The following is a 17,152-nucleotide window of genomic DNA, read 5'->3' as shown; positions in this document are numbered from 1 at the left end:
AAGTCAAATTAAATTAATATCAATAGAGGGTGGATCATATCAAATTTGTACAGTGTATAGTAGTGTACAGTATGTCAGTATGTATATGACATATACTGTACAGTATATCGTATAATAGTAATAGTACTAATCGACTAATGGAATGGAAAAATGGAATAAAATAATTCAATACGAGTCAATTTGAAGTCAAATTAATATCAATAGATAGTGGTTCATATCAAATTTGATCAATTTTATTATGCAATTTACCCACTCAATTATGCACCGATTTATCTCCACCGAAATGAATCATAGTCAGTATACTACAGTACTGTGCTGTACTCTGTTGTAAGATGGATTTTGTCAGGGAGCAGTGGGCAGTCTGCCACCTGTTTGTTCGCTCGTACTAGTGTAGAAATGATATAGTGCTGTACATCCCTCCTTACTGGATCATATTATAGATGCACATCCATTGATTATTCTGCATGGACGCATACTGTATTATTGATTTGATTGAAGCTAGTTAATAATAGAGCATTCTGATCAGTATAAACTTTATAACTAACCTCATAAATAAATTAAAAATTCAATCCTGTTTTCTTGTAGTCTTGACTTAACAGATAGAGTACTGTCAATTCTCAGTCAATTTGAAGATTTTCCTATCATAGTGTCTATGTATCTATAAGAATAATAATACTAAAGTACAGTAGAGTAACAAAATACAGGATACTGCTGTACACCCATTGTACTCTATGCTGTATGTTGCCACTTTTCTTCGACTCTCAATGACAGAATTGCGTCTTGGTTTTGCAGTGTTGTGCTTTGATTGATTCGTATCTTAAGCGAACTGCAGATTGATCGACTAAGAACCAAGGGGAAAGGAAAAAGCCTCTCCAGCAATGGGGACTACATGCGCTTTTATGGCATGTCTAAGTTATACAGTACGCGTTTAGAACATATGCATACTGTACAGTATATGCGAACGTGAAGAAACACTCATAAAATATTCTACAGTACTCTACAGTAAGATTTAGGAGGATACGCTACTATTTGACACATCATCATTCTCGACAGTACAGTACTATATCGATAGTCCACTGAACAGTAACCTGCAACACATGGCAGTCAATAACTGCTGAAATCATTCATTTTTATTCCATCGACAGTCTACAGTCATAACTAACTGTGTGAGTAACCAGAGTAAAGAAACTGATTGCAAAATACTACGACCAGTACAGTACAGTAAGATACAGTACTGAATTTATTTCAGTAGAAAATAGAAATGCTGGCGTCACAATGCTAAAGTCTTTAAGCTAAGACGTAAATCTGAAAGGGAGAAACTGAGAATCGCACGATAAAAAACTTACCGGACGCTACTCCTACAGCTTACCCCATAATAATGGCCACTACTTCCTGGAATCGCCCTCTAAAGGTAGTCATTATTGGGGCTGGAGTATCTGGCTTAGCGATTGCTGAACTATTAAGTCAATATCCATGCTTTAAAGTCCTACTATTAGAGGCAAGTCAGAGAATAGGAGGTCGTGTCAATACAAAACACATTGACAAAGATTCTACTTTCCTCGAACTTGGAGCCAGTTATATCCATGGTTCCCCGGAGAATCCAATCTATGAAATTGCCCATGCAAATAAAATACCAATCACTAGATCGATTCTAGACTTCAGCGCATTGCGTTATGGTATCGAATCCAATCAAAATATCGATGAAACGATACGAAATAATGCTAGCCACTCTTATTATAGTACCATCGAGATGTGCAAAAGTTTTGCTACAGCACCTGCAGCACAGTTACCTGAAGGTATCAACAGCGTTGGAACTTTCCTCAGAAATAGCCTACGCCGAAGAATCCTCGATGTCCATGCAAAGGATAGATCTGCGTTTGCAAGCATATTTCACTGCTTTGAATTAATAGAGTGCGCTATTTCTGGGTGTAACTCTTTACATGACTTACATTTGAAAGATTTTGGAGAATATCATGAGTTAGACGGTCACAATTGGGAATTTACTAGTGGTTACGACAATGTAATACAACATTTAATCAATAATTTGAAGAAAATAAATGTGACTGTACAAACAAATACTATAGTTGAGCTGGTAGATTATAACGATTCATCTTCTTACAATCGAAACGATCCCAATGACTCCAAATCTCAAACTAATCATGTATATCCAATAAATGTAATATGCAAGGACGGTAAAAGTTATACAGCTGATCATGTCGTTTGTACCGTATCACTTGGTGTTCTTAAAGAGATGGCTGAAACTCTTTTTAATCCTACCTTACCTCAACCAAAATTACAGGCAATTAACCGCCTTGGATTTGGTACAGTTAATAAAGTATTTCTATTTTATAGAGAGCCATTCTGGAGTGGTCATCAATTTCGGTTAGTATTCGTCTGGAATGATCAAGAGTACAAAAGTCCCAGCGACAGATGCCTTCTATCCAATGATGATGCTTGGCTAAGGAACGTATCTGCGGTTTCAACATGTCAATCTTGTAAGAATGCTCTGGTTTTCTGGATAGCCGGTTCCCCAGCTATAGAAATTGAAAAATTTTCAAATGAACAAATTTCACTCTCATTAACGAAACTGCTCAAAATGTACATGGATAACCCTCTTATCCAACCACCTTACAACATCATCAAATCCTGCTGGCATAGCAATCCCCATACCCGTGGCTCTTATAGTTACGTTAGTACAGCAGCGAGTGGGGAAGATTTTAAGATCATTGAAGATCCAATTTTGGACAAAGAGAATAAATCTCCACTAATTATGTTTGCGGGAGAAGCCACTCATAGACAACATTATTCTACTGTGCATGGAGCATATCTTAGTGGAAGACGGGAAGCAATGAGGTTGTTGGGGGTGTACGGATTAACTTGAAAGATTATTTTCTTTCCTAAAATTGCTTGTTATCATTAATTCATGCTGTTTATAGTACTGTATAATCGAGTCATATTTGCGCGCGTAGTGAATCTAAATTACAAATGGAAGCACATCCAGTCGTGCACATACAACAAGACATTAGCATTGATGGTGTACTATGCAATATTTTTGGCAAGCTTTCAAAGTATTTAGGATAAATTGGTTGGAATGCAATTTATAGCATATTAACTGTAAATAAACGCGAGAATAGCTAAATCAAAACCGTTTTATTGTACGCCATATTATGTAGCACTAAACTGTAGGCAACAGTTTGTGAATACTGATAACTGAAATGGCTTATTGATCAATGACAGTATTCTCGACCAAAAAATATCGGAAGAGATCTAAATGATCATTGTTAGTTTTCTTATTATAGCCGTAAGTAATGTTAATATTTTATACTTTCGTCACAAAGAGCTAATCTTGTTCCTGATTATTGAATTGCAACGATTCAATTAATCGACTCTCTTATAAAATTTCTTGTGATTGCGATTGACTACATCCGAATGACTAATATACTACCTACGAGTATGTCACAACACTCATATAAACGTATAGTATAGATACGTAAACTTAATAGGACTTGACTATAGTAGTAAATGATATCTTACGAATAACTGTTGCAAAAATAATAAACCCTACTGTCACGAATGACGCGGATAATTTAGATTGTACCTACGTATATACTTATATATAGATAGATTGTACCTACGTATACACTGTATACTGCACACACCGCACAAGTAAATATAAATTTTATAGAACTTGACTTGATTAGCAAATAAGTTCTTACGAATAACTTATACGAAAAAATAACAGATTCTACTGCTGCAAATATACCTAACGTTGATCATTTAAAACTTCTACCATAATCCATTGTACTGCATAACAATACTAAATCGAAAGTTGTAATTCTTAAAAGATATGCAAAAGAAGTACGATTCTTCATTCCTTTAATATTATTACAGTATTCAGGTTACAAATCTATCCTAAAATATGAATCCTTAGACTGATACAACCAATACGATACGTGTACAATAGAGGGTCTCTAATGTACAACATCGATATGCTTATATGCCGTAACTAAACTGAAAAACTGCAAACATTTGCTAAAAATGTTAGTAGTACCAATATTATACTTTATTTATAACCATCTTTGCAACGCGACCTGATAACACAGACAACATCTACAGACTCTTTTATTACAGCTTGTCAAAAAATAAAATTGTCATTTGCTGCGCATTGTTAATTTAGTTAGTGTCGTGCTGAAATTGTATTTACTCAAGTATCAGAAAACCAGTATTGAAATGTATCTACAAGAAGTAATAAACTTTGTGTCCTCTTGAAAACTATAAAAACGATAAGTAAATTTTTGGCTATTGGATTTTAGGCTTAACTACAATAGGTAATAATTAGGATCAATTTGATTTGAAGATAACTATAATAACTATACGCGCATTAATTTCTCTCTATTCGATAGTCACATGGTTCAAAAATAAAAATATATCGATAAATAATCAATTTTCACCATTCCCTTAGATTTGTGAGGTAACAGAGAACGTATAATGAGATTAAGCATTCGAATTGATTAGATTGATAATTCTCGTAGCTTCCCTTTGACCTGTCAGGTAAGCACCATGGGTTGTGGAATAAAAGTTTCGATGCGTAGCTTCACCTGCAAAAAGAATCAACGGGCAACCATCTTCGTCCACTTCTGGTTCAGCTAAAGTATCCACATCATCGCTACAAGAGCTAGTGCTAATATAAGAGTAAGAACCACAAAATAAGGGGTCACTAAACCATTTCGTTTGGATGACATCGTACGGTTCTGGCAGGTTGGATATTCCAGTAAATTTTTGTAAAACACGAGTAATGGAATTGGATATATCCTTTTTCGAAAGTTTCTCCATGACTCTAGCACATTCTCCGCTTATCCAAATTACTAAAGTATCAGAATTAAGTCTAACTGTTTCTATATTGACAATACTTCGTAACCACTCTTCGCCTTCCGCTAATTGGATGCCTTTGCCTCGACTATCTTTGTAATCCTCGTCGTCCCAATAAAAGAAGTACGAAAAATCTCTATGTTTCCAAAACGGTTTAGAGTAACGTAGATATAGTTTATCAGTTAATCCAAAGCCCATGCGATCAATTACTTTCAATTTCTTCTCGCTTAAGCTAGAGTCGAATAAATCAGCAGCTTCTTTTTTTAAAACGCCAAGCGAGACAGTGCATATGACAAAATCAGCTTTGTAAGTCTTAGCATTAGTACACTCAATTGTTACTCTACCATTCTTATTATCTTGACCAGTATCAGTGCTGTTGCGCCTAATTTTCTGAACCCGATTATTTAAATGCAAGACGTCTGTTGGAATATTTTGAGCTATCTTGTGTGGAATTTCACTAAATCCATTCTTAAATTCTTTATCCTCACCAGATAGCTCAATGTAGTCTCCAAAATCCTGGAGATGTAGGTCCTGCAGAGAATCACATGCTGATATAACACATTCAATTGCTTCGCGGCATGAATATATGCTGGCAAGTAATGATTGCTCATCCTTGTTGGGGATAGTGGATAACTTTTCCTTTAATTTCCACTTAATATAACTACCAACATTATTGCTGTTACTGGGTAATTCATTTAAGTATTGTCGATTGGTGCTCTGATTAAGGATATCCTCATAAAAATCCATAGCCTTTATCGCTTTAGAAGTTCGCACAACGTCGCCCCTTTCGGTTAAGTGAAGACTCTTCTCGTTATAGCAGTCTGCTTCATTATAAACTTTAATGCCGTATTTTTTTGCCAATTTATAAATTGGATTCTTTTTATGTCCATGGATAAATTGTGCACCTATTTCCAGTTTGGATTTATCGTCCAGGTCCGTAGTGTAAATTCTACCACCGATTCTATTACTACCTTCAAGTATGGTAACTTTGAAATGTCCGTCAGCACAAAGAAGTTCAGCTGCAGCTAAACCGGCGATACCAGCGCCGATAATGACAACATCGATGGAAGGAGTTGATGAATCAGTTTGGTGGCTAGCTTTATCTGCATCACTTTTAGACGATTGCGATTTACGCAATTTATTTCGAAATGTCTTTTGCAGTTGATTCATGCTTGATAATGGCATCAAAATCAGTTGGTCAATGCCACAGTACGTGCAGAAATTATAAATTATTCGTATAGCTATCCAAAAAAAAGAAGATACAAGTGGATTATTAAGCTTACACCAGAACGATGGATTACGTAATCATGTGCCCAAAATATACAGTATGTATTACTGTACGGGTATCTATCTATTATTCTATTATGATCGTAGCAGCTAGGAGCAATATGACAAAAATTTCGTATATACCCGTAGTTTCATGTTTAACAAGCATGTATCTATCTATCTATCTATTATACTGTATATAATGCATACCAAAAGTGAGTAGAGAACTTGGGCTAGGAACAGAAATTTTCAACGTTGAATTTTTTACTTTCAGCCTTGATAGCAGCAGCAGTCTGGTAGTAAACAATATACTGTAGTACTAACAATTTTATTGTACTGTACTGTACCGTGCAGCTGAATCAGTATGGCTATAGTACTGTAGAGTTACTATAGTAACCTTCAGTGCTTTATCCAAGCGGTCCGGTCCGAGCCACTTCTTACTGTACTGTTCATCGTGTAGATGACATGTATACTGCACAGTGTACAGTCACTAGGCAAGCAAGCAAGCTTTTCGTATAAAATGTTCCAATAATAGAGTACAGTAGAGTACTATACTAGACCGTCGTCATGGACATGGACTACCAAGAATCTAATAGTCCTTGTCGTAGTCAACATTTTAAATATGGATCTTGGCTAGCACTGCAGCTCAGTTATAGCCATAGATTAAAGGGACTACGAAATAGGAAGAGGTCGTTCTATATATATGTCATATATACATTACTCAAAATGGGAAGCAGGTCATTTCAACTTCGCTTGATCATTTCAGCGCTAGAGTAGCGTTTCGTATGGCCGCAAAAAGGATAGGAGTCCGTATTATTCTTACTGCTTTGGTGTGGACTGTATACAAGAGTGTGTCTGTACTGTACAAGTGTACATACAATGGGTAGATGACGTAATGACATGAAGCTACTGCGCAATCAACTTCTACCAGAATGCTGCTATAGAGTTGCGCACGGCGTGCGGATCAACCATAGTAATATCAACAAAGCTTTCAGACCTGCCCATCCATCATTGATGAAGCCATCATCAAGACGGTTGACGTACAGTACGGTAACAAAGCCTAGCGTTAGATTAAATTGAATATCTAGTTGGAGTTGATCTTCCAATTTGGACGGCAATTGAAGACAATTCTCATTACTTTATCATGGGTTGTTTTGGATCGAAATATGGAAATGAGCGTGCTCTTGCACACGAAGAACCCAAAGTGTACAGTTGGTAAGCCACAGCAATAGCGTTGTCATACGGTATACTCAAAATCGGATAGTAATTAGACCGACGATGTGATCGTTCGATTGTGCGCATGATAATCAATTATTATATAATAGAATTGATTTGAATAAACGAAGAGTAAGAGTTTCGGATTAATAACTCTTCAATTTAATTTGCTGTATTTTATTATAATTCACTAAAAGATGTGATACTCGTATCGATTTTCATTCCAATTATTGTTGTCGATTGCGATGGTATTATGGAAGAATAAAAATAGGAGTATAGACAGTAAATGTGGACGCTGGTATATCGATCAATACAGACACGTACCTTCATGAATCGTGCGACATTGTTCACGTTCTAGACCTAGACCTTCCATTTGTTTTTAAAATCGTGTTAGTATCATTCAATTGTAATGCCATCTACAAGATATATCTATGGAGATGAGTGATCATTTCAGTTGATCAAACTGCCAAATTTATACGATAGGACGAAATCGACCTCCAAATCACGATTTTGCTGTATCGAATGATTATCACGCCTATCACTATTGTTCAATGTACTGACCAGTAGTAAGGTCGACTTTACTCGAAAGTTTACAGCATACCTAGTTTATTATTGAACTGAAATGAGCTTTTAATTGAACACTTTGATGGAATATTGCTTTGACTACAACAAGAATTAAGTCTATCTATATAATGTAAAAAGAACTATGCTACAATGAATTAATAAGCCTAGTTGATATGATAAACAGATCGATACGTATACCACAAGGTATTAAATTATACGTACATTAGTTGGCACATTATGATCAACTTACGAGTAAGAATTTGAATTACTCCTATCACTGTGATTGAGTGTACAGCGTTCCAATTTCTGCCATTTATTCTTGTATTACCGCTTTCGGGTATCTTAACCGTAAGTGGATTAGTCCTCTTAATTGAGTAGTACACGAACGAGCATTAATTAAGTAATAGATATGTATATATACGATATGTACTGTACATTGTATCGAGAGAGATAATGAAGCACCTAATGATTTATAAACATGCCGAAGCACTGATAAGTTTATTTTACTGCAGTCAATAAAATAATAAATAAATATCGATCCGTTCCATTTACTATCTTAATCATAATAAACTAGGGATCGACGAGAACGCGTAGACCCTAAAGATTATACCTTGCAAAATCTATCGGGCGAAACTGTTGGTCGACTCCCAGGCGAAGTAAAAGGGCAGCAGTTTATCATTGATAACTGCAAGGTAAGACCTGATCACTAAACTGTAGTAGATAATAACAAATCATAATAATAATAATCAAACTGAAAATACCTACCAAAACGGAGTCTTATTGCTCCTAGTTGCCGCAATGTAGCACGTACCTATTACAGTAAAGTATAAAATCAATTCATAAATTAGTGGGCATGATTTATATTGTATGCCAGTCATATCAGTGCTGCTGCACGAGTATAGTAATCTCTCTCCGCTAAAAGCTAGCCTAAAGAGTGATTGCTGTACATAAAATGGCTGTATACACTATCTAAATATGTTTATGAGTTTGACTATTGCTCTAGGCTCCTACACGCGTAGATTTTCATGCCGTCAATACCGTACCTAACTTGTCTAAGAATTGGGTTTAAACAAGTTATTGAATTAATAATTTCGTGATGGAAAATTATATGTTAAAAAAATGCGCTCTTACTACGTATAGCAATGCATACGATATCAATCATTTTAAATTATCAAGTTATTGCTTATGAACTTTAGATATAGAGTCAAAAGAGCTAATACTAGGTAAAGCTTTGTAACTGTATATGAAGATTTAAGTAACACAATGCAGAATCTATAGTATGGGTTGGATGCAAACTGTGTTAAAATAATTTTTCCTTACTGTTCGCCGCAGTTTCTTATACTGTATTACTGTAAAATTATACTATAGGTATCAACTAGTTAATTAGCACCGAAGAGATATGTTGTTGCATCATCTTAATTCCAAGTCTAAATTTAAACCTTAAGCTACTGTGTGCACAATTGTCGTTTATTGCATTGACATGTGAACCCACCTGCTATATATCATGAATGACTTTTAAAATTTTACATTTGATTTTAAATCTTTTTACTTAAAACAGGACTGTAATATTTATATATTCGATCATTCAGCAACTATTACTGTTGACGACTGTACTAATTGTCGTATTTTTCTCGGACCTATTCAAGGAAGGTTAGTTATTCAATTAATGGAGGTACACACCGAAATTAAAATCATCAATCAGATCAACTCTAGTAACATAAAATTTTATCACCTTTATCTTCTGATCCTTATAACTGTAGCGTCTTTATTCGTGATTGCACTGATTGCCAGATTGCCCTTGCATGTCAGCAATTCAGGTAAGAAATATAGAATTATTATTTTCCAATCTAAGGCATAGATTAGATTATAGTCCAGTCACAGTTGGATCTTTGCTATCCTTGTTAGTAAACTTAACCTTATAATATCAGATAAATGTAAGTTTTGTGCTGCTGCCTGTAGGACTCGAGACTGTAAGAAATTGGATATTTTCTTACACTGTGTTACGCAGCCAATCATAGAAGCAACAACTGCAATTCGATTTGGTTGTTTTCAATACTATTATAAAGAATTGAAAGGTAGATTAAATTTATAAAGATATTAAAACAATATTTGTCGATTGGAGTCTATAATGTTAAAACATATTTTACAATTATTTAGATCAGTTTGCTGCTGCCAAGCTAAGTGTATTTAGTAATAATTGGAGCAATATACACGATTTTACCCCTGTTGCTGGTGAAAACAATTGGATGTTAATACCTGAGGTATAACAGATTGATATAATTACTTATTGATCGTTTTATTAAAGTAAGACGAAGACGTAAAATTGGAAGCCATGGTGCATAATTGAATTTTTGCCGATAAAAATTCAATTTTAGAACCCAGCTGTAGATGATTATTTACCACGTCCGTCGTCCGATAAATTTATGACTATGGATATCTCGACCACAATTAAAGATAGTGTTGTACCAATTACTACGGGATGCAGAAGAAAGTTATCTTCAAACGTAATTGTTTCATCTAAATATTTATGAAAAAGTGTGATTTGGGTAAAACTATATTGATACACATAATGATTATGTTGAATATCTTTTGATCTTCTAGTCTTGTTTAGTAGCATTCTTTGCCGATGCTATTGCCAGTGATGCTCCTTTGAAATATGTAAAGCAACTGCAGCAAGAGGTTAATATCTGTTATGTTTTGAACCGATTGCTATATTGATTTGTCTACTTATAAATGATTTTTGTATCTTTCTTAGACCAACTGTACTGTCGTACAAACAAAGCAATTATCTATGAAACCAGAAGACTCTATGCGCGTTTTTTATACCGAACGTTATAATGATGAAGTCTTAAAAGGTCGGGCAACAGTTTATGCATTTTGCGTCGATTGATCATTATTCCAAATTAATCTCTCTATCCACCACTAGATATGGATAACTTTAACATAATTCTGTGACATTTCACTGTAGGGGATATTATCGGCGTAGAGGTCAACGGAGACAACGTTTTGGAATTGAGTAGGCAATTATTAGAAAGGTGCTGTATGGGTAACTTGTATTACTTATCGGATAGTGCAAGTGCAGGAAATCAAGATATTGATGCGTTCTTTAATTTCAATGACGTTGGCATGGGTGGCCTATAACTGCGGTCGATTCATTTTGCAACTGGATAACAAGATTTAAATACGATTTCTTAAATTTAAATTGAATTTTAGATTTGTAGCAACGTCAAATTAACTGATGTTGTAGTCTTACTGCAGCTGAAACGCTCGTATTATTTGTCAGATGTCGTAGCACCTTGATTGAGATGAACGATTACACTGGCGCGCGCGTTTCTTTACCTATATGGTAAGAAGCCCTTACCAAGTGGTGCTGTAAACTCGTAGGATTTTACAAAGAAGATACAATCACTTTTTAATGGGCTGATCATGATGACTATTGGCCATCTTACGTATAATGTACCTATTACAATCAGTGATGCATCGTTCTATTTTAGCTCCTTGATCAGGATTACTGTATACTGCATTTTGTGCTCAAGTTTTAAGTTTGACTTTTTTATCATTGATCACGTTTTCATTGTAGACTTTGCAGTTAATCATTTTTTTTTTAATTTTACCGATAGGATTAAGGTAACCTAATTGATGGTACCTTTATAAGAAATGAGTTTACTGTTAATAAACAAACGAACCGAATTGACTGTTGATCTTTTGTCTACTCTTGACGTAACGTGCAATGTACAATCGTTGTGCATGTATGTCGGTGATGAAGAGTGTTATTCCCTTCAATATCGATTAACTTAATTCAAGGATATTGAGTTGCAAGAACAGGAGATCAATCTTTGATACTTTGATGTACAGAATAGAAGAAATTGCAATGACCACCATGTAAAGCTAATTTCCCAGCTACTACACAGTCGTTGCGCAAGGCCTGCTGAAAAGAGCAAGAGATCGATGTACAGTACTGGTACGGAACCATTACATGTGCAGTATAACTTGTTTGACTAACTGCAAAAGTACATTACTGTATGCCTGACATTACTCTATCTTCAAAGACGCCATTTTCAACGTTCAAGTTACTATGTCCATTTGTACACAGTCCTGTATATATTTCATATACACAACAATAAGAGAAGGTTATTCCATCGGTTATCCGCACAGTAAAAGATTAGGGAGACCACTAGCAGCGCGGTGGGGCTGTTTCCTAGCAACTGCTTTTCTGGAGATTGAGTTGCTGTCCAGTGTACATGACGCGAGTGCAGTACTGTACATTACTGTACAGTATCGCCAACGCACAGAACCGGTGCTTACAGTACTGTACTGTACAATCTGATTATTTTTCATGTCTTCCCTTCGTTCAAAAATCAAAGTTGTATTCCGTTGAAATCCCTGCATAGTATTTTTATATATATGCCCGTAGAAGGATATCTCCGAAGATAGATTATCATGATAACATGAACTTACTGTACAGTACTGTAATTTTCTTGCTTCTCCATCACTACAGGCTGCAAGAGTGTACATCACAGCCAGGATTAGGGTCAAATGTTCAATGGTTACATTCGATCGAGGTCATACTGTACAGTGTACAGTACGTACTGTACAGTAGTGTACAGTATATTGGATTGACTGCATTTGTGATGGACAATGGACAGTACAGTACAGTACTGTACTGTACAGTAGCCCAAAATGTCCACGTGTACAGTGTACAGTACACTGGCTTACAGTACTTCGAATTGTAGCCAACTTTTGCAATATTGTCCATCGCCAAGGTTGCCGGCGAAATGGTAATACGCCACGTACTGTATTGTATCGTCACCCCTATATTAAAGTCACGTACAGTAGGCGTCGATAGATAAGACGATTATCTCTTGGCGCTGGCAACTTTTCTGTCGATAAATTCGCGATATTAACGAAGAATATCAGGAAAAACGCTGCATCAAAAGGCACAGAAAAATGGCTGGAGGAGAAGATCATGACGACGCTAAAATAGCTGCACAAGATAATAAATTACCGGCCCAAAATTCCAGGTAAGACATTGGCCATCAAAGTTGTACTAAAGTCACTATTGTACTTGTATCAGCTGTAAACAACAATGTTAGATACGATGATGATGAATTCCAGGCAAAAGATAGCTCTGCCTCTAGTAGCGTATCTACAAGATGATCGTGCATTCTCAATCTCGACTTTACAATATCGCTGATCGATGATTTGATTATGCTCATCATTCTATTCTCAGCTCGACTATGTTAGCAAGGATAGGTTGAATGCCATCGTTCACCCTAGATTGCTTCAATTGCCAAGTAAACATTTTACACTTGACAAAAATCCTCTCTGGGTCTTACATCAATGTTTGATCATCGGATTTGGAAGCCAGCGATGACAGTAATTACTTTGATTATGCAAATAATCAATTACATACCATTCTATTCAGCCATCTTCCACCAGTTTGCTCAGAATGAGCTTATCAAAGTAAACATTTCACACTCTGGCCATGAATTATTATTATGCAGTGGTGTTGTACAGTTGAAAGCAACGAAACATGATTTATCCTCAAATTTTTCGTCCTACTGAGCCGTAATTCAATACGACATACAGTACAGTAGTCATATCATTTGCAGCGTAAAATATCTGCAAGTTTGGGCGGGCGCATTTATCCGAGGAGACTAGTCAATAGAAATGGAGATACGCTTGCTTGCAATACTGGTCCGCCGGCAACGTGGATCAAGGATGGATTGTTTACATTTTCACTACTTTTTACAGTAGTCATCAACCATTTTGCTACCTTATGGAATGCTTAACACGTCTATTAGAAAATTCCATATCGCCTTAATCAGCGGTATTCGTATTATTCACTTATGATACAGTAGAGAAGCAAACGGTTACATTCCATCAATCTGCTGCAATCAAAACATGTCAACGATTCAATTTTTCTACTTCAACTAACTTAATTCATGAATGCATGGTCGATGAGTGTGTTATACTGTACAATGCATGCACGATCTTCTGGACCTTACACTTTCATGACAAACGATTATTGATAGTACCAATCTTTTGGGTGGTTAGCACGTTGTATTTATTGATCGCGAAAAAATCATACCAAATGTGTATATGTCAACATATATACTACAGAGCATTCGAGATCACTACTTGAATACTACATATTAACCAAATAGTAAGGTTTGGGAAATAACTTGATATCTTAACGAAATGTCGATTCGATTCTTAACTCGGGATAATGGATAGCACACCAAACCACCACTACACAATAGCTGCCAATAAATCAAATTGCATCGATATATGATAGTATAGTAAGAACAAACAACGCTAGAACACTGTCTTCAGAATTACAAATTCAAATAACGGGATCTCATTCTTAAAAGAAATTATCATGGTTAGAGAGATGTCCTTTAGCTATGTTGATACAAAATACCCATCGTACGATATGTGGATGCATTTTAAGGTTAATGTACGGTAGCAAGGATTACTCAACAACACATCTTTCAAGATATCTTAAAGGTACCTTTAAGTGGGTAATGATATAGTGTTGAGTCGCCCTTGGCCGTAGCCATTATGGGTCATTGAATTAATTTTAAACTTGATGGGGTTCTGCTACGTCATGGCAAAAGGTCATTTATTGTTGTAATGTATTCTAGTTAATGTTATTGAATATATTATTGTCTTAGTCGTGATGACGATTACTCTGTACCCAAACTGCGCTCTATTCTATGTCGATACTACAGGTTATGCAAGGTCTCAGCTTATTAATTCACTAAAGATAGTTGCAGGCGAGTAGTCTTTGTACAGTATTAACATTTAGACATTTATTGGATTTTGTTGCTTTCATTTCGACAGACGACGTATCCAAATGTAATGCTACGTACGCGTATATTCATCTTGCCTTTGAGGTCATGACCTTTATCTCTATGGCCAAATCCACCATTTTTAACTACAAATTGGACTGGACTTGATTACGGTCTCGAGTACTCATACTGGAATTCAATGACTGCAGTAATTAATTGTTTTAAATTAGGAAATTCAAATATCCAGTACACCGATTGGCAAGGTAGAACAGTTAGGGGTAATAATAGTTATAATTGATCATCGATCGGTCGGCTTGTTTTAATGACTTGACTGAATCCGCCCGGATAAAATATAGAAGATGCAATTCTACAATTGAGTACAGTATACACTATTTTCGATTTCCAATTACCAAACCAACTTTGATTTTGTACAATGTACTTATACCTACAGTATATTATAACAACGTATATTGTTTGTTATTCTAATTTAGACAAACTCATGGTGAGCAATGGTAATACTGTATAAATAAATAATGGGTGTACATATAGCATTCCCAGGTACAGTGTCAGGACGCAAATAATTCTCCGATAATTAATTTACCCCAAGAAACGTAATTGATGTTCGTGAACATCCATTGAAATTGAAAAAAAGGAATAACGGCAACGGCTGTGTCTAATCCAGACTCTTCACAGCGGCATCCTATTTTGTTTACGAACTCAAATTTGACATACAATACAAATTATGGGCAAATACAGTAGTGAATTGGCAGTGCATTCATTGTTGCACATACACTTGTCTATGTCGTATGATTATCCAATACAATTAGGGGTTTTTATTCAAGTAGGCCGATTAGAATTAAGCTTTTCAACTATTTATCATATTTCTCATCACGCGTGATTTAAGTCGGTAATGAAATAATAAAATAAGTATTAATCCTATTATAACGATATCGGTCCAGTTGAACGATTTTAGTTCTGTCGAACATACAGTTTGGCACAGAGCAAACATTATTCATATTAAAGTGCTTTAAAATTACAATTTGATATTGTATATTATAAGTATGAATAATGTTTGCTCTGTACTAAACTGCATGTTCGACAGAACTAAAATCGTTCAATTGGACCTACATAGCTACGATAGAATTAATATTTATATTATTATTTCATTACTAACTTAAATCACGCGTGATGAGAAATATGATGAATAGTTAAAAAATTTCATTTTACTTAGCCATGAAATTTGACCAATATACGCCACGGTCATATTTTACTGTTCTACAGTATTTGAATTATGAAATAATAATAATTATATCTATATAATTAAGCAGACAGACATGTCAGGAGAGGTGAAGCCTATAGGTACAGTGCATTAAAATTAAAATTCATAACTGTATATCTCAAGGTATAAACGTCTTTGGGTGTTGCAACTGTATCAACAAATACATAGATATACTCATATAAAAGCCAGACTTAAGTTGTACTCACTGCAGTGGTGCAAATCGAACTGTGCATTAAGTATATGTTGATCAAGATGTGATATATCAAAGAATTACTGACACTTAAAATCAACAATTACTCAAATAGAAGGAGAAATTCTCTTCTAAGTTTGAGTCGCTCTTGCCTAAATTGGCAAACTCAGACAGTACAGATGGCATAGTAAAGGAAAAAGATCACTTTTAATAATAGATGACTTTATGCAGTAATAATTGCCTATAGTTATGATACATAATTTATATGCATATTATAGAATTACTTATGACTTCATTACTTAAATTTGTAATAGCGAGATGCTGGAAATGGACCATCATTCGCAGCCAGAGGAAGACGAATCGAGTATTTTGATACCTTCTGATGCATCCGAAGCAAATGCGGGTTAGATGCGTTACAACTCTATACATTCATACAATAGACGTCCTATAACAGCTATATATATATGGTATTGATCACTTGGATAATATTTTAACGTCGTAGATGAAAAAGACCAACAATTTGTCAAATCTAACGAATTCCCACATAACAATGGTGCAAACGTTGTAATTCCAATCGATAAAGATGGCTTACAGAGTGACTCGGGAGTCACTATCAAATGGTCTAATTTGACTGTTGATGTAAAACCAAAGGGTCAAAGTTTTTTCAAGCGCTTATGTTGTGCTCGTAAAGAAAGCACTGAAACTAAAGTCAAGTCTATCATTCGAGGCAGTACGTGATATGAAGGATTTAATCGTGCTATTAATGCTATAAAGTCTTCAACGAGTATGGACATCATTTAAAAGTACTAATCTTAATTTTTGATATTTTATCAAGTTCACGGAGAAGTTAAGCCTGGTACCCTCGTCGCAGTAATGGGTGCAAGGTATGCCAACTTTTGATATAATGATGGTGGAAGATTTAAATTAAAAATTGAATGGTTATGTTCAAGATAGAGTAGTAACTTTGTTGTTAAC

The 17,152-nt window shown here is 35.3% G+C and overlaps 3 protein-coding genes across 3 annotated transcripts; 2 read left to right on the top strand and 1 right to left on the bottom strand.

The window, feature by feature from the left end:
• Positions 1-1,378: 1,378 nt before the first annotated feature.
• Positions 1,379-2,881, top strand: TRIADDRAFT_51683 (uncharacterized protein; the record flags this gene model as incomplete). The annotated part of the gene is made up of 1 exon (XM_002108570.1): positions 1,379-2,881. One exon carries the CDS (start codon positions 1,379-1,381, stop codon positions 2,879-2,881), a length of 1,503 nt encoding a protein of 500 aa, XP_002108606.1.
• Positions 2,882-4,494: 1,613 nt separating this feature from the next.
• TRIADDRAFT_18170 (uncharacterized protein) lies at positions 4,495-6,039 on the bottom strand (the record flags this gene model as incomplete). Its single annotated transcript, XM_002107766.1, has 1 exon — positions 4,495-6,039. One exon carries the CDS (start codon positions 6,037-6,039, stop codon positions 4,495-4,497), a length of 1,545 nt encoding a protein of 514 aa, XP_002107802.1.
• Positions 6,040-7,279: 1,240 nt separating this feature from the next.
• Positions 7,280-11,055, top strand: TRIADDRAFT_18240 (uncharacterized protein; the record flags this gene model as incomplete). Its single annotated transcript, XM_002108569.1, has 10 exons — positions 7,280-7,350; positions 8,489-8,606; positions 9,473-9,564; positions 9,675-9,731; positions 9,874-9,989; positions 10,072-10,175; positions 10,290-10,418; positions 10,516-10,593; positions 10,670-10,769; positions 10,883-11,055. The coding sequence occupies 10 exons, from the start codon at positions 7,280-7,282 to the stop codon at positions 11,053-11,055; spliced, it is 1,038 nt and encodes a 345-aa protein (XP_002108605.1).
• Positions 11,056-17,152: the final 6,097 nt, after the last annotated feature.

This window comes from Trichoplax adhaerens, genomic scaffold (assembly GCF_000150275.1).
Source record: "Trichoplax adhaerens TRIADscaffold_1 genomic scaffold, whole genome shotgun sequence".
Classification (NCBI taxonomy): Eukaryota; Metazoa; Placozoa; class Uniplacotomia; order Trichoplacea; family Trichoplacidae; genus Trichoplax; species Trichoplax adhaerens.
Note: the sequence above shows the minus strand (reverse complement) of the source record. Positions and strands in the feature narration are given on the sequence as shown.